This window comes from Crinia signifera, chromosome 9, assembly GCF_055691185.1.
Source record: "Crinia signifera chromosome 9, ASM5569118v1, whole genome shotgun sequence".
Classification (NCBI taxonomy): Eukaryota; Metazoa; Chordata; class Amphibia; order Anura; family Myobatrachidae; genus Crinia; species Crinia signifera.
This window is the reverse complement of record NC_139225.1, coordinates 100,445,140-100,460,886: the sequence shown is the minus strand read 5'-3', so window position 1 is coordinate 100,460,886 and position 15,747 is coordinate 100,445,140. Positions and strand designations below refer to the sequence as shown.

The 15,747-nt window shown below is 38.8% G+C and overlaps 1 protein-coding gene across 3 annotated transcripts in view; it reads left to right on the top strand.

Annotated features, from left to right (window-relative positions):
- The window catches only part of AFF2 (ALF transcription elongation factor 2), a 481,449-nt gene extending 465,859 nt beyond the window's left edge, over positions 1-15,590 (top strand). For all 3 annotated transcript variants that reach the window (XM_083159453.1, XM_083159452.1, XM_083159451.1), the window contains exons 20-21: positions 884-1,098; positions 10,263-15,590. In XM_083159453.1, coding sequence (XP_083015579.1) covers positions 884-1,098; positions 10,263-10,384 — 337 coding nt within the window. In that variant the 3' untranslated portion in view covers positions 10,385-15,590. The remainder of the gene's footprint in view (positions 1-883; positions 1,099-10,262) is intronic.
- The last annotated feature ends 157 nt before the right edge of the window (positions 15,591-15,747 follow it).

Below are 15,747 nucleotides of genomic sequence, written 5' to 3'. Positions count from 1 at the left end.
CCAATAACTGCACAAAATCCACTGTACTGTATATTTCATCTTAAATAGAGTGTAAATGGTTAGGACAAACAGATACTGCCCCTGTAACCTGTCCTACTTAGTAAATATGTATACATAATAAAAGAACATGTCACAGTTAGTGGCTTTTTTTTAATAAATCCATTAAATTGGCTATTATCAAATGAGGGCTTATAAGTAATCAATAAAAATAATAGACAAGGGGTGGGGGGCGGCGTTATTGTTGTGCCTAGGGGCGCCGTCATCCCGAAATCCGCCTTTGGGAAGGAGGCAGGGCCGTGCAGCAGGAGCCGGGCAGCGGCTAAAGCTGAGCACAGCCCTGATGTCAGTGCTCAGCTCTGCAGCACTGCCCGGCAGGAGGGAGATCAGGCAGTGGTATGCCCCCCCCCAAAATTCCTGGTTTGCCAGTCTGCGCACTGGAGCATAACCCAGAAAATTCTCAGAAATACCAAAGGGTTTAAATATACAAAAATGAAATGTGTTTATTGTACTTGGCATTAATAAAAGGAGTTTATTAGAGTTTTAATATTTTTTTTATTATTATTTTTTTAATATCCCAGATTAATGCTCTCTGGTAGGACCAGATGTATCAAGCTTCAAAAAGTGATAAAGTGGAGAGCGATAAACAACCAGCCAATCAGCTCCTACCTTTCATTTTTCAAACCTAGCTTGTAACATGGCAGTTAGGAACTGATTGGCTGGCTGTTTATCACTCTCCATTTTATCACATTTTGAAGCGTGATACATCTGGCCCATAATCTGCGTACAGGCTTGTGTCTAATCTAATCAATTGAACACTGATTATTGTTGAAGTACAGAGGATAATAAATAAATCCACTAACATATGCATATTACTTTGTTTTAGAAATACCGAAACCCCTTCTCCAGTGTCACCGAGTCCTTCACCAGCAAGTTCTGTTGGGAATAGCAGTTCAGTGCCAGGCTCCTCTTCCACGGGCACAGTGTCTATACCCCAGAGAATACACCACATGGCTGCAAGTCATGTTAATATCACCAATAACGTCTTGCGTAGTTATGAACACTGGGACATGGCTGACAAGCTTACAAGAGAAAATAAAGGTATGTGCCTGATTCTGTAATATGCAAATACTTCCTGCTTATCAAAACTAAGTAGCATATTTCCCTTAGTGCCAGGTATTCAAAACAATAGCAAAATTGTTAGGGAAAATTAAATTCCCTGAGAAAGACTTAAAGCTGAAAATAATCAATATGGCCTTTATTCTGATTTAATCGCAGTATAAATTTGTTCTCAAAATGGGAAAAACCATGTGCACTGCAGGTGGGGCAGATGTACCATGTGCAGAGAGAGTTATATTTGGGTGGGGTGAGTTGAAATTGAAATCTAAATTGCAGTGTAAAAATAATGCAGCCGGTATTTACCCTGCACAGAAACAAAATAACTCACACAAATCTTACATCTGCCCCACCTGCATCATGGATGTCTGGCCTTCTTGTCAGATACCACTGTGTCTTGTCTAAACATAGATCCATTGTGTATGTTACATCAAGGAATAAGGGAACGACACTCAGGGATAAATTTACTGTGATTGGGAGTTCTATTAAAGATGTAATGTTGACCATAGCAACCAATCATATCCTATCTGTTATCTTCTAGAATGTGCTAAATAAATAAGTAGAATCTGATTGGTTGCTATGGGTAACTTCCATCTTAGTAAATTAACCCCTCAGCGTCTTTCAAACAAATGTCTATTTAAAACCTCATCAAAAAAGTATGCATACTGTCAATCTTTTTTTGTACATTTGTTATATGAATGATTCTAGGTGATGCATGGAAAAATAAGATTCTAGGGGTAAGACATTGCTACGAAGCAATTAGGTTTTCATATAACAACAATTTCTTTACTGACCAGTTTAAAAGGAAAGGAAATTTTAAAGCGTGTGATGCACGGGCCTTTATGTCCACTTTCTGGAGAATCGGCCATATGATGTTCTCCAGATGCCCATGAAGTGCTGGGTGCTCCCCTGATGCTGTCCCCTGCATGCCACCTTCCTCCCCTACCTATACAAACGCCTCAGCAACTGTGATAATCGCCAAAGGGTTTCACACAGCGGCCCTGCAAATGCGTATATTTGAATTTGCTACGAGCCGATTGAACCAAAATCAAGCCTAAAGGTTCTTGCTCCGATTCAAACTACAACTTTGTATCACTGCTTGTGTCTATTGATGTAACCATACAGTACCTTGCATTTGTCATTCTATCTGTCCATTTGGATAAAGACAGTGCAAATAGAAATACCTCTACCCACAATTCCTAGCTGTAGGTACTGTACACTAGATACTGGGGGTTCTTCTGGTTGATTCGCTCTGATGCAAATTGGCACCATTGTGAGTAAACCAGAATCTGCCCTGCAAATGGTGGTACATACGCCCCCCTCGCATCGCGTGTTCGCACGCAGGGCCTGCGTATGGATGGTCCCCGGTCACTTAGATTTGCGTGCACCCTCAGGAGGAAGTGGGCAACCAGCTGACATCCGGTGATGTCAGCTGCTAATCCCCGGCACCCACGTCACTTTCCTATTACCATGGCAATGCCCAGTGTTTACATGGTAACGCCCATGAAACACTGGGCGTTCCCATGGGCACGACTATCCGCTGCCACCTCACGCCCCCCCCCGGCCGCAGCCTTGGGTGCGTGAACCCGGCGAACAGTCTGTTCGCTGTGGCCGCACACACCCGGCATATGCACATGCGCAGAAATGCAGCTGCACATGCGTATAAGACAAACATCAGCCCCTGTGCAAATGAGCATCAGTTGTGAACGGGCCAGAATAAGGTCCACCGGTTCTTCTTTTCTGCTGTATCATTGATGTAACCAAGGTGAGTTCCCCACATTGAAATGATTTTACTAATCCCAAATGACATGATCCATGATTAAAAGTACAACCCACCTGTAGCTTCTAGTATGTTATGCATATTCATTAAAAGCCAATTAACTTAGTTATCGTTTCAAAATAAATTCCTTTGGAAGCATGCACTCCGTAGCGGTACCAGCTCAAGAACATTTTGTGCATATATTTATTGCACATTATTAAAATATTTTTTTTTTTAAGCAAATTTAGAATTTTATCATGTTTAAATATTTGTAAAGTATAACAGACATAAATATTACAATTGTAACATTTTCAATGGGAGTTACGGCATGTTTCATTTTCTTCTCAATTTATTATAAGAAATACAGTTAACATCATCTGAATTAGAAAAGATTGATCTAGTTTTATATTTATATACGTGTAATTGTACTGAGGCCCTGTGCATCATACAGAACATCCTAAGCAGGTACACAGGTCAGACCCAAGAGGCGCAAGTCAGGCATACTGCCCACTGAATACATTGACACAACATGTGCATATTAATGGAGCAAGAAAAGGTTTGAATACCAACGGCCAATTCCTCAGTGTTTGGTTATTATTGGTAATAAATGTAAATATAGAAAAATGGTAAATTCCTCTGAGATTAATTTACATGAAACAGCTCACAATGTAAACTAGGTGTTATGATGAGAAATTAATAAAAGCGATATGACATAACATATTTACCTGTTGACATTTCATATACAAGAGAAACATATTTACAATTAAAGGACATACCATACAGTAGGTTCATAGGGCATAGGACAAAGGTTAATATTATGGTTGACTATCAACTATTATTTATTATAGGACATTGATGGTCTTAGTTCTATCACATGGTCCATGGTTTTGCCACAGATGGGGAGTTTGACATTTGACCATCAACTTTGATCAATTTCTCTATTGCACCCTATAAATGATATACAGAATCTGGTATGGTCAACATTGCATTCCACATGCCTTTTAGAAGCTTTAGTGAACATACCCCCACATACACTCCAACATGGTCCATTCCATTAGGTACAAAATGCTCTGTTCCTGGACTTCCCTGACAGTAGCAGTTGCAGAGGTGCGGCTGCAGCACAGTCCAATATTCAAAAGGGTTGCCACACCTACTGCCACTCCAAATATCACTGTCCTGGACTCACTGGCAGTTGATATGACCCCCTCTTTAAATTTTGGACTGTGCTGGAGTCCAACCTCTGTAACTGTCAGTGGCAACTTTTTATTTTTATTACAACCAATGTCCTTTTTATTATTTGTCATGATTTTGAGAATAAATTAGCGTAATAAAGTGCCCCCCCCCCCCATTATTTTATTTTAAGGCTTGTTACGTTGGGGTTATGGTATTGATTATAAATACATTTTTCCCAGATCTTAGTTCAGTATCCTCGTAAGTATTGAAGGGTGAAAGGATTAGCACAAAGTGTATCATGAATTTATCAATATTTTGGAGATATATCACTTCATTTTCTATTTAACTTACTAATCAGAATATTATTTTGGTTTTTTCGTTTCTAACTAAACTAGAAAAGAATACAAACTAGCTAAATCTAAAATTGCATCGTATTAATGACATAATTATAGGCATTATGCACAAACCCAATGTAAACCTGCAAGCATTTCCACAGTAGGGTGTTTTGATGTTAAAATGAAATATTATGAATCTGGCAATTAGCACAGTGTGTTATAATGCTAAATATCTAGCTTGAAATTAATTAAAATATGTTATTAGAGTAACATAAAAGCATGCAAGGTGAAAATGTTATTTTCTGTGTTAATTCCTATTTAGCATGAATGATTATTTAAAAGTGTATTCAATAAAAAAGCATAATCAGATTAGTTGATTGATTTATTGTAAATACAAAAAAACAAAACATTTAAAATTAATAAGTAAAATATAGCATTGTTTTTCTATAATCCTACATACAGTAGACTTGAATCGTCAATTCAGCCTGCCAGGCCGTTTACGGTCTGTTATCTTAACAGTTGCCCCATATCGTAAGATTTAAGTTTGAATCAGATTGGATTTGATTGATGGGCGCAGAAAACCTGTTGTCAGATAACCACATAGGTTTTTGGATATGGCTCTCATGTCCAATCTGGCCTTGTTTATGTTGCCATAATGTACATACAGTACTCTAAAGTTGTTCTGTGGTTGGATTAAATGAAGGGATCCCTAGGTGTATAATTACAATTATATGATAATAATAATATTGTTTTATTGCCAAGCTGATTACCAGCCTTTCACAATACAGGTTGAGTCTCCTATTACCAAAATTCTGAAATACAAAATGTTCCGAAATATGGAAAGAAAATGTAAGCAAACATAGGTAGGGATGTCTCTGATTTACGATGGTTCATTGTAAACAAACTTTTTAAATGCTTAAAATTGTGAGAGCAGCAAGTTGTAAACCTCTCTCTCCCAGCCGGACCTCGCTGTGTCATTTGCTCTGCCACAATGTAGGCGGAGCTCAGCTCTGTAAAGATGGGCTACTTCATGGCAGATAGTCTCTGCCAACTGCAATTGTGTTAATATGTTACGGAGTCGCAAATTCTGACCCGGGGATACAATATGGAGATGTACTGTAAGCCGAGCTTAGCCTGTACTTCCAGAACTAAGCTCGGCATACTGTACATGATCTGTATTCACTGGTACTGAGCCCAGTTCTCATCTGTAATGCATACTGTACTCTTGGACTATATTACTATACTGCATTTTATTGGAGACCTCACGCATGCGCAATGGTGATTTTCAAAAGCGACATCTGGTGGATAAACATAAGCATTACACTCATCGGTAAAACCAAACACCGTACTAGCCACCTTGTGCAATGCATCGCCATGCTATGACACGCAGTGTGGATCGATTTGTGATCAGACCGCCATAGGTAGCCTAGATGAGTGTGTGTATATCTGTATAATGACCTATTCAATATAAAACTAAAGTTTGGTTTGGAAAGCAGAAGTGCACTGTACCGTAACTCCCCTATAAACAACCAACCTGGTACTCTCATTCAACACTCAGTCCAACAGGTTACCCACGTACCCCCCTAAGGCCATAATCCAGCATTACCTGGATGGGGCCAGTTCACTAACCAGAGAGGAGACTCCTGGTGAACTGACTGGTTGGTAACTCAGACGGGTGAATGAACAGTAGACACTCAGGAGCCACCGGTTGTAGGAGTACTGTTCACGGGGATCATTTCTTCTCCCTATTTTCTTTTCTTCTTTCTCATATCTCCATTTATCTTTAGTGATTTCCCCCTCTTCCACCTGCTTTTAAGGCGTAGCAAGTGATTCGATATTGATATTCCTATTCAAGAGCATGAGTGATGGTCCGAACTGAAGCGGCTGAGCTATAAGTTGATGTTTTGCCAAGGCATTTAATATTTTTATCTCTTGACAATACAACAGAGAAATTGGTATTGTACCAAGTTAATTCAATAATTGATTGATATCATGATGCCCATTAAGACAGGCTACTAATATAATATGTTTCTTAAATGTTTGTCCGTCCATGTCTCAGTTGAATGTTATATGCGATTTTTTGAGTGACAGTCAATTGAATTTATATTAAATGACTGATCAAAAACTGACGGATGTTCTCAATATTTTAGTGTAAGAAGCCTATTAAAAGTTATGTTTTAATGCAGTAACCATATCAAATTTATACAAAGAGTGCGCCCAAAAAGGCACATTTGTCTTTTGGTTTGCTTCTTGCAAACACCCCCCTTCACTCATATCTGTATAATGACCTATTCAATATAAAACTAAAGTATAGTATTACGATCCATGTATAGTGCAGTTTCACATTAGGTACCTTTCATTTTCTTTAAATACAAGTAGCAGATGTTGATCACTAGAATCTTGGCTGCATTGATCTTGAGTACTTTCTAGTGGACAAAACTATTATAATTACTGTACTGTATATGTGTACATTCCTAGCCTTTATACTGTACCTACAGTACCTGTGTATCTATCTGTCTATCCATTACACCTATAGAGTACTGTATATTCCTATGTACATACAGTACAGTACCTAGCTTTTATACCTGTAGCAGTGCTGAAACTGCCACAGTCTGTGCGTGTCTTGGATCTCAACAGCCACCACCACATACCTGGGTCTTCTCCTTGCTCCTCCATAAGGCAGCAGCAGTGGCAAGCTCCTCGCTAATGGGGTCATGACATCACTAATGCAGTGCAGATAGAGGATAAAATCTATTGTTCTGGTTGATCACAGTCCCTCTATGCCTGCGCTCTGCTCATTAGTCCAGCAGTGCAGGCACGAGGCCTGATCCCAATCGCCGGACATCAGCTAACGAACAGTTGTGAGAGTGCTGGCAAGGGGTCTCCCTAATCCAGCCTGGACCTACCCCTTGAAGCCTATCCCCAACACGGCTTGTTTACTACTGAACACGAGGTTTCTTCTTACAGTACATTCCTAACCATTTACTTACACTACCAAAATACAGTATCCTTGTGTACAAAAAGGTAGAAAAAACACTGCTATAAGTATCTATTTGTGACATTTATATCCTACTCCTCCACTTTTTGTATTTGTAATCAGTGCATCTTGTAATGAAAATAAAATTCAGTTGTTATGCATAAAGACAACTTGGGTAATAGCGAAGAATGAATGCATTGTTTATATAAGCCCATCTGTTTTGCTATTCAAAACATTTATCATAAGCAGACAGAAAACCACTTATCTTTCACACACTATCCCGCCCCTTCATGCTCTAATTCATGTGTAAGAGAAAACACAACAACAGTGAAATATCATCTAGATGTTATTGACAAGACAATTAAAATGAAGGCGGCACATTACACTAGAGCATAACCAGGCAGTACCCATTTCACATTTTGTTCCCCTTAACTGGTTGACTCCTTAAATATATTTTTGTTAGTCAATTATAGGATGCTTGTTGCCAGCTGTATCAATAAATATTCTCACATACAATGCTTATAAACATTTTACATCCATGTTTTTCATTTTAGAATTATTTAGAAATTGTCGATATTTTGATATGTCTGTTAAAAAGATTAATGTTCACTGGTCAGATTAGTAAGTTTGGTTTAAACATAACTATAACTTTTATTTAATGTTTTTCAATTAATGCATGGTTTTTATTCATTGAATATTTTTAGGGGGTATTAAATCCTAACCGCTATTTCCGCCAGTGGAAATAGCGCCCCCGCCTATACAATGCTGCCAATTCTGACAGCATTGAAGGCAGTTTCTGACAAAACATATGCAACTTTAAAACTAGTCGGATCTGTTTTGTCAGAAATGGATTGTCAAATTCTCAGCCGCTTTTCGACAATCTGCTGCCATTTCCGACAGTCCTTGGACTTTACTACTCTCAAAAGTTGGAACATTGAATTCTGACTGTCAAGTTCCTGTCGAACAGAATGAAACTGGCCTGGGATTCCCGACTGTCGGGATGTTGTGAATCCCAGATTGAATACCACCCTTAATGTGTATAGGGCCATGTGTTATTTGCAGATTTAAAAGGCTTACCATGTGTTACATACAGTATTTCACATGACCCCCAAGTGGTCAATTTACTAAGATGGGGGTTCTATTGAATATGGGATGTTGGCAGGGCCGGTTCAAGGCATCTTGACGCCCTAGGCAAAGGTACACGATACTGCCCTCCCCCCCCCCCCCCCCCCTGAGAAACGTCCTTCTGACACTTCTGCTGCAGCAGTAAAACCATTTACAGAGGTTCACGCTGGAGTAACCTGTTCACCACAACCTGCAGCATATATATATATATATATATATATATATATATATATATATATAAAATCAGGTACACATTTATTTGTCTGCCAATCAAATAAATACAATTTATAAATATATTTCTATATAACTGTAATCTGTGTTAAAGGAATAAAAAAACTTCCCTCCCTCACCTCCAGGCACTCACCTGACTTCTGAGAGGTAGGAGAGGAGGTCCAGCTTGTTGGTGGGTGGTCCCAGGGAAAGGGCAAGCCAGCATTCGTTAAAAGCATTGTATATAAAGGGGCACAAGCTGCTGGGTCAGGGGACCAAGCAGCCGGCGCGTAGTCAGAATTCCTCCCGGCAGCAAGATGTGTGCTGCCACAGTGCACCTGCAGTCCCAGATGGAAGCACTGTCTTTACCGCCCCTGGCACTGCTACCCCGGCCCTGCCTGCAACTGCACCTGGTACATGGTGAGCAGGAGCCTGAGCCTTTACCGTGCAGCCGATATGCTTATCCCGATGTGTCTCATATCACCAGTCCTCCGCGCTGACATGCAGAGCCACTCTCTCTTCTCTGGCTCAGCTCAAATTCCAAACTCCAATAGCGCAGTGCTGAGCTGCGCTGCGGGGAAAGATACTGACCGCAGCCACACAGGAGAGAGAGGCTTCACTTAATGGGACTGTAGACCTCGGTGGAGAGGGAGAGGGGAGGCCGCCATTCAAGCTGCAGTGTGCGCTGCGCTGTCATTCAGGTTGACAGGCGCGGCGCGAGCAATAACAGTGGCTAGCGCCTGCACTGCCGGTTGCTTTCCTGCTCCTCACAGCGGTGGCCGGCTTCAGTTTGTTCTTTCCGGCAACTCCCGCCCTCCAGTGGCCGGCGCCCTAGGCAAATGCCTAAGGCTGCCTAGTGGTGGCGCCGGCCCTGGATGTTGGCCATAGAAACCAATCAGATTCTATTACTTATTTATTTAGCACCTTCTTGAAGATAACAGATAAAATATGATTGGTTGCTATGGGCATCATCCCATCTTCAATAGAACTTCTTAGTAAATTTACCTCTGAGAGACCTTGATCTTTCACATGAGTTACTGGTATATCGGAGTCAGTTCTTGATGCTGACAAATCTAATGGGTAGATTTATCAAAGCTTTGAGAATTATAGAGTGGAGAGAGATAAAATACCAACCAAAAAGCTCCTATCATTTTACAGGCTGTATCTGAAACATGACAGTTAGGATCTGATTGGTTGATTTGTTATCTCCAAGTTTTGATTAATCTGCCCCAAAGTACCAAACACAAGGGTTGATTTACCGAGCAGTGAAAAGAGTTCAGAAGCGGACCAGTGGAAAAGTTGCCTATAGCAGCCAATCAGCTTTAAGATATAATTTTATAGAATGTACTTGATAAATTGTAAGTAGAAGGGGATTGGTTGCTATGGACATCTTCAATATTATTCCATTTCTCCAGTCTTTTCACTGCTACATACATCAAAACGTAAGTCTATTTAATGACAGTGAAAGTTAAAACAATTCATGATTAGTATTTAATGCCATACTAATAATATATGGATGGACTACATTATAAAACTGTGTTGTAATATTCCACCTATTTTCTTGTTACAGAGTTTTTTCATGACATTGATACAGTGATGGAGCCCTTAACACAACACAGTACTATGACCGATCTTGTCCGCTACGTTCGGCAAGGACTCCACTGGCTACGTGTCGAATCTCAATTATTGTAGTGTCTGCTTTACATCTTTGTACATTTCCCTGCATTCTACCTCTACCAGCAAAAAGACAGTGGCTGGTGGATGTCCACTCATAAGCTTGACTTTATCTTTTTGTATCATGTCTGTTGGAAGTGGATTTTACCATTAGTGGATATTCAGATCATACCATAGCATTAACCAATTCAGTCATCCATTTCCAAATCTTTAATATGCCTTTTTGTCTCTTGGATCCATTCCTACGTCGTTGATGAAACGGTACAATTTTATGGATATTGGTTTTTAGTCTTCACTGCCTTTACTTAAGTACATGATGCACTTTGTGAAGATTTGGAACAAACGTCTTAAGTACATGTGTTTTATGAAAACACTTTAATTGGAATAATATTATAAGTATTATTTTCTAGGGGTGGTTGTTGCTTTAGTTGGTATGAATATAAATGCACATTGTTTAATTATGGTACAACTGCAAAATCTAGAAAATAATATATATGGAATACTGGAGAAAACTAAAGAAAATCAGTGTTAAAGCAGTGCCATTACATTTGATAAGAAAACTGTCTGGAAATTAGATCAATTATATTTCAGAAACTCACACTGAATCAAAATTAACTGGTGAAAGTTTACATTATGGTAGGATTTCAAATTTGTTTTTCAGGTTTCCATCTGATATTAGTTTTGCAATATGTTTTTAAGAGTCCTTCTGAAAAGGTTATGACAACAGTACAGCAAAAAAAAAAGTCTAAGAAAAAAAATATCTGGAAAAGGACTTACCTGTAAGAAATGATACTGTATATGTATAAAATCTTTGCAACTTTTCATTATACAAGTAAATTACAGAAGAAATTAACTGGGGCATAGAAATGACTAATGTGAGCCATATATCAGGGTACCGATTCCCCAATCCACAAATCAAAAGCACTGATTGGCGGCCATTGACGATCAGTGATCTGTCGAGAATCTAGGAAATCCTACATGGTAAATATCCCTGATTTGCCAATCCTGACCATTTTTTTTAATTGGGATTGGCAAACTAATAAATAACATGTTGGATTTCCCCAATTCCCCAAACTAGGCATCTGAGGATCACACTATTTCAGCAAGCATGTATATTAAATATTATCTATTGTATCATTTTGCCAAAGTGTCTCTAGAGATGTAGAATTCTGATAATGTTAATAATTTAATATTAATTTATTAAACACTTAATTCCTGCATATGTCAATAGTTTGCTACTGATTAAGGGAACAAAAGGTTGATCTGACTAGGTTAAGGTCAGCGACACTTTTAATATTACAACTGCAGTTCCTGGTAAGTTATTTAGGTCCTTTTTATAATGGCTACCTCTCTAGAAAATAAAACCAAGCAAGTGGAATAAATTAATACAATAATTATGTATTCATGAATCACCTCAAACTTCAGTTTGAAAACCAAATGTGCTTGATCCCACACTTCTTTCTGTTGATGGGTTGATAACCTTTTTAAAATAGATTCATTAGCAAATGTTATTGAGAAAAAAAACACATACACAACAAAAATGTTTAAAGGATGATGTGATCTTGTTATTTATTCATTTTTACATTCATATTTATTCTATCACAATATACATAATTCTGTTTGAATATTTGGATAATGAAGCCATGCCTGTTTAGTCCATTTATTAGAGTTTGTCCGTGTAAATATTGAAAGTAGAAGTGTCATTTAATGTTCAACGTTCATGCCTCTAGGGATGGTATGAACAAGCCTGGCATTATACTGGTGCCTCTAGACAAGGCATTGACAAGCCTGGCATTATACTGGTGCCTCTAGGCAAGGCTCAAGCAAAACAATGATTATACTGGTACCTGTAGGCAAGACATGATCAAAGCTATGATAATACTGGTGCTCATAGGCAAGGTAATAACAAGGCTGGTATAATACTGGTGTCTCTATGTAATGTATGAGCAAGTCTGGTCTTATATTGATGTCTGTAGACAAGGTGTGATCAAGGTTGGGTTTGTATATTGGTGCATCTGGGCAATGTGTGATCAAGGCTGGGATTATAATTTTGCCTCTATGCAAGATATAACAGGACAACCATTGTAATGGTGTGGATGCCTCTAGGCAAGGTATGTTCAAGCTGGTATTGTACTGGTGCCTCTAGCTAAGGTATAAGCAGGCTATATTTACACTAATGCCCATTGACAAGGTATAAACAGAGCTGGATTTACTGTATACTGTATCCTGTTGGCAAGACATTAACTGTGATGGATTTACTCAAGTTTTTTAGACATGGTATCAGCAGTAGAAGATTTTTACTTGTGTTTTGAGGCACCGTATTAGTAGGGACTGATAAACATTAAGCAAGACACAAACGACCCCTGCACACCTTTGAGTAGGTCCACAGGTGAATAAAAAATGGTGGGCAGAATTATAAGTAAGATGAGGAAGTCACATAATTAAAGAGCCTCAATTTTCACAATAATCAGTATTATGCATTACACCTCCTGTCTATGGAGCTATTTATATTCTTTATACTTGGAGCTTAATATTCCTACTCTCGGCTGGATAATGGTTGTGCTTATAATGACAGTTGACCTGCTGTACATTATGTGTTAATGTAAGAATTTTTACTTGTACGGTACTGTATGTTTTTCATGAGGAACAGGATATTTTATTTTTGGCCTAGGTAATTGTTTGGTGGAGATGTCAATTTATTAGTTTTACATAGTAACATAATTTGTGAGGTTGAAAAAAGACATAAGTCCATTGAGTTCAACCTACTATATTTAAAATATTATACTATAGTATCCTATCTCCAGCATTTCCTGAGCCTTTGGCTGATATTTACCGTACTGGACCTTTCACTATGCATTATAATTAATGGTTGTATCCCCGGATGTCTTTCTACGCAAAAAATTGGTCCAACCCTTTCTTAAATATATTAAGTAAATCAGCCATCATAACCTTTTCTGGCAAATAATTCCAGATCTTACTGTAACTACCATAAATGTGCAGAACCCTTTCCTTTGTTGCGTGTGAAATCTCCTTTCCTCCAGCCTTTGGGGGATGCCCGCATGTTCTGTGCATATGCCTCTTGGGAAACAGAGCACCTGGCAGTTCTCTATATTGTCTCTTGATGTATTTATAGATATTAATCATGTCCCCTCTTAAGCGCCTTTATTTCCCAATGTAAACATTAGTAGCCTAGCTAACTGTTCATCGTAGTCCAATGCCTCTAAACCTTTAATCAATTTGAGAGCCCTTCTCTGGACCGCCTCGAGTTCCAGAATATCTTTTTCAAAGTATCATGCCCAGAACTCTACACTGAAATACTGATGCTTTATACAGGGGAATTATCACTGTGCCATCCCTAGCCTGTATATCTCTTTTTAGTTGTCAATCTAGTAATTGCAGTTAAAAATTATACTGCCCCTCAAAGCAAGCCATCATCCCAGTAATTTATTTGTCAACATGGAATAAAACAGCAACTTTTTTCAGGTCCATCAATGCCTGCAATCCTGGGGTTCTAAATAACCAGTTACCAGCATGAGAATTTAATTTATCGGGCGGACTGTGAATTTACAAGGATGTCTTCATTGTCGGGTATCAGAGTTTAGTTTGGAGCTGAGCTGCCTCCTCCTCTGGAGATGAGTTATGTTGATGCTGGTAATTGTGGTCTTGGCCAAAATTCTTTGATAGTGATGAAGCTAAAATAAACCTTGTGTTGTAGTGATTAACACTTAATTGAGAATATATGGAAATGGTAAATTTGGGGATGTAATTAGGATCACTGCGATGTATGTCCATGCCTTATACAGTATGACTAGGCACAGATCTGGCCCTATAGTACAGTTAAATTCTCACCAGGTGTATTATACTATAAGTATCAATCTACACCAGATATAACTGCATATCTTTTGTTGCATTACCGGTTAATGTGGCAACCAAAGGGATAATCATAGCAATATGGAATATTTTTAGAGACTGTTTCTCTAACTTGTTTAGTACTGGAAGTGCCTGCATATTTAGATAACTTAAACCTTGTTTTGCGGGATATGTTAGCCATGTCTATTATGTATTACACAATTGGCAGAATTTCATTATTTCGTACAGTATATGTGTGGTCTACATAATGTATTTCATACAGTATACTCCTGTATATATATGTAAGTGGATATATTTAAATGAAATTCTGTATTGTATTGTGCAACATTGGATACCACAGTGCAGATAGTACAACAGTCTTGTTATGCAGATCATCCAATGAAATATTAGCTTTTATCTGCCATTTGCCTGTTACAGTAATGAAAACAGATATCTCGTTTGCTGGTACAGAACTTTGCTCTATATGTAAAATCTAAATAAGCTTTATTATTTTAGTGTTACCCCAACAAATACATAAAACTATGCTCAACATGTGAGCTTGGACAAGTTAGTATTCATCAATGTTCTGATCACATGTTTTTTTACCAGAAGCAGTTGAGTTTTCATGCCATGTCAGTAACTTTTTAATATTTGTAGTGATTATGGCCCTGATTCTGGTTGGCACGCAAAGCAGCGGTAGTTCGCTGCTTTACGAGCCATGTAACCCCTCCCGCCAGACGTGCAAACGCCCACTTCCCGCTACTCTCAAAATAAACATAAACATCCATTCACAGCCTTGCGTGGGGGCTCGAAATCATTTGACGGTCGGCAACCATCAAATTTTTCTGTAGTACTCACTACTCTTTAGCAGCGCCCTACTCCAAGAACACCAGGTGATGTCAGCCGCCCGCCCCCAGAAGGCAGGTGGCCAGCCCCATTCACATGTTCCCATTATTTTTGTGGATGCGCTCAGTAAACGCCTTCTGCACGACTACCCCACCCCCCATCCCTGCTGAGAGCATGGCGGAGACTATGCAAGTCTCCGAGGTCACCTGCAGTGAAGACCTGCAAATGCTCAAATTCGCAATGGGCTGATAAAAAAGGGAGACCCCCAATGTCTCTATTAGGAATATAGTCATTCCTAATCTAGTTATTTCCAATTCACTGGCAAGATAGCAATACTACAGTTTATTTCTTCCATGCTAATATAGTGAAAAATAAAATGTGCAAATTGTGAAATTAATACAGTGCCTATTGTAGTGCCCTTAAATATCTCTGTCAGCACTGAGACTTGCACATTTGTTTTATTGTGGAGTAATTAATATGGAAATTACGGGTGAAATGTAATAGGATGAGAGATTCAGAAAGTGAGAGATTTGGTAAGAAATCTCCAGTTTTTTAAAGTGGCAATCATTTACACTGCAAAACCAGTGTGATTTTGCAGTGTAAATGATTGCCGCTTTAAAACAACTGGAGATTTCTTACCAAATCTCTCACTTTCTGAATCTCTCATCCTATTACATTTCACCCCT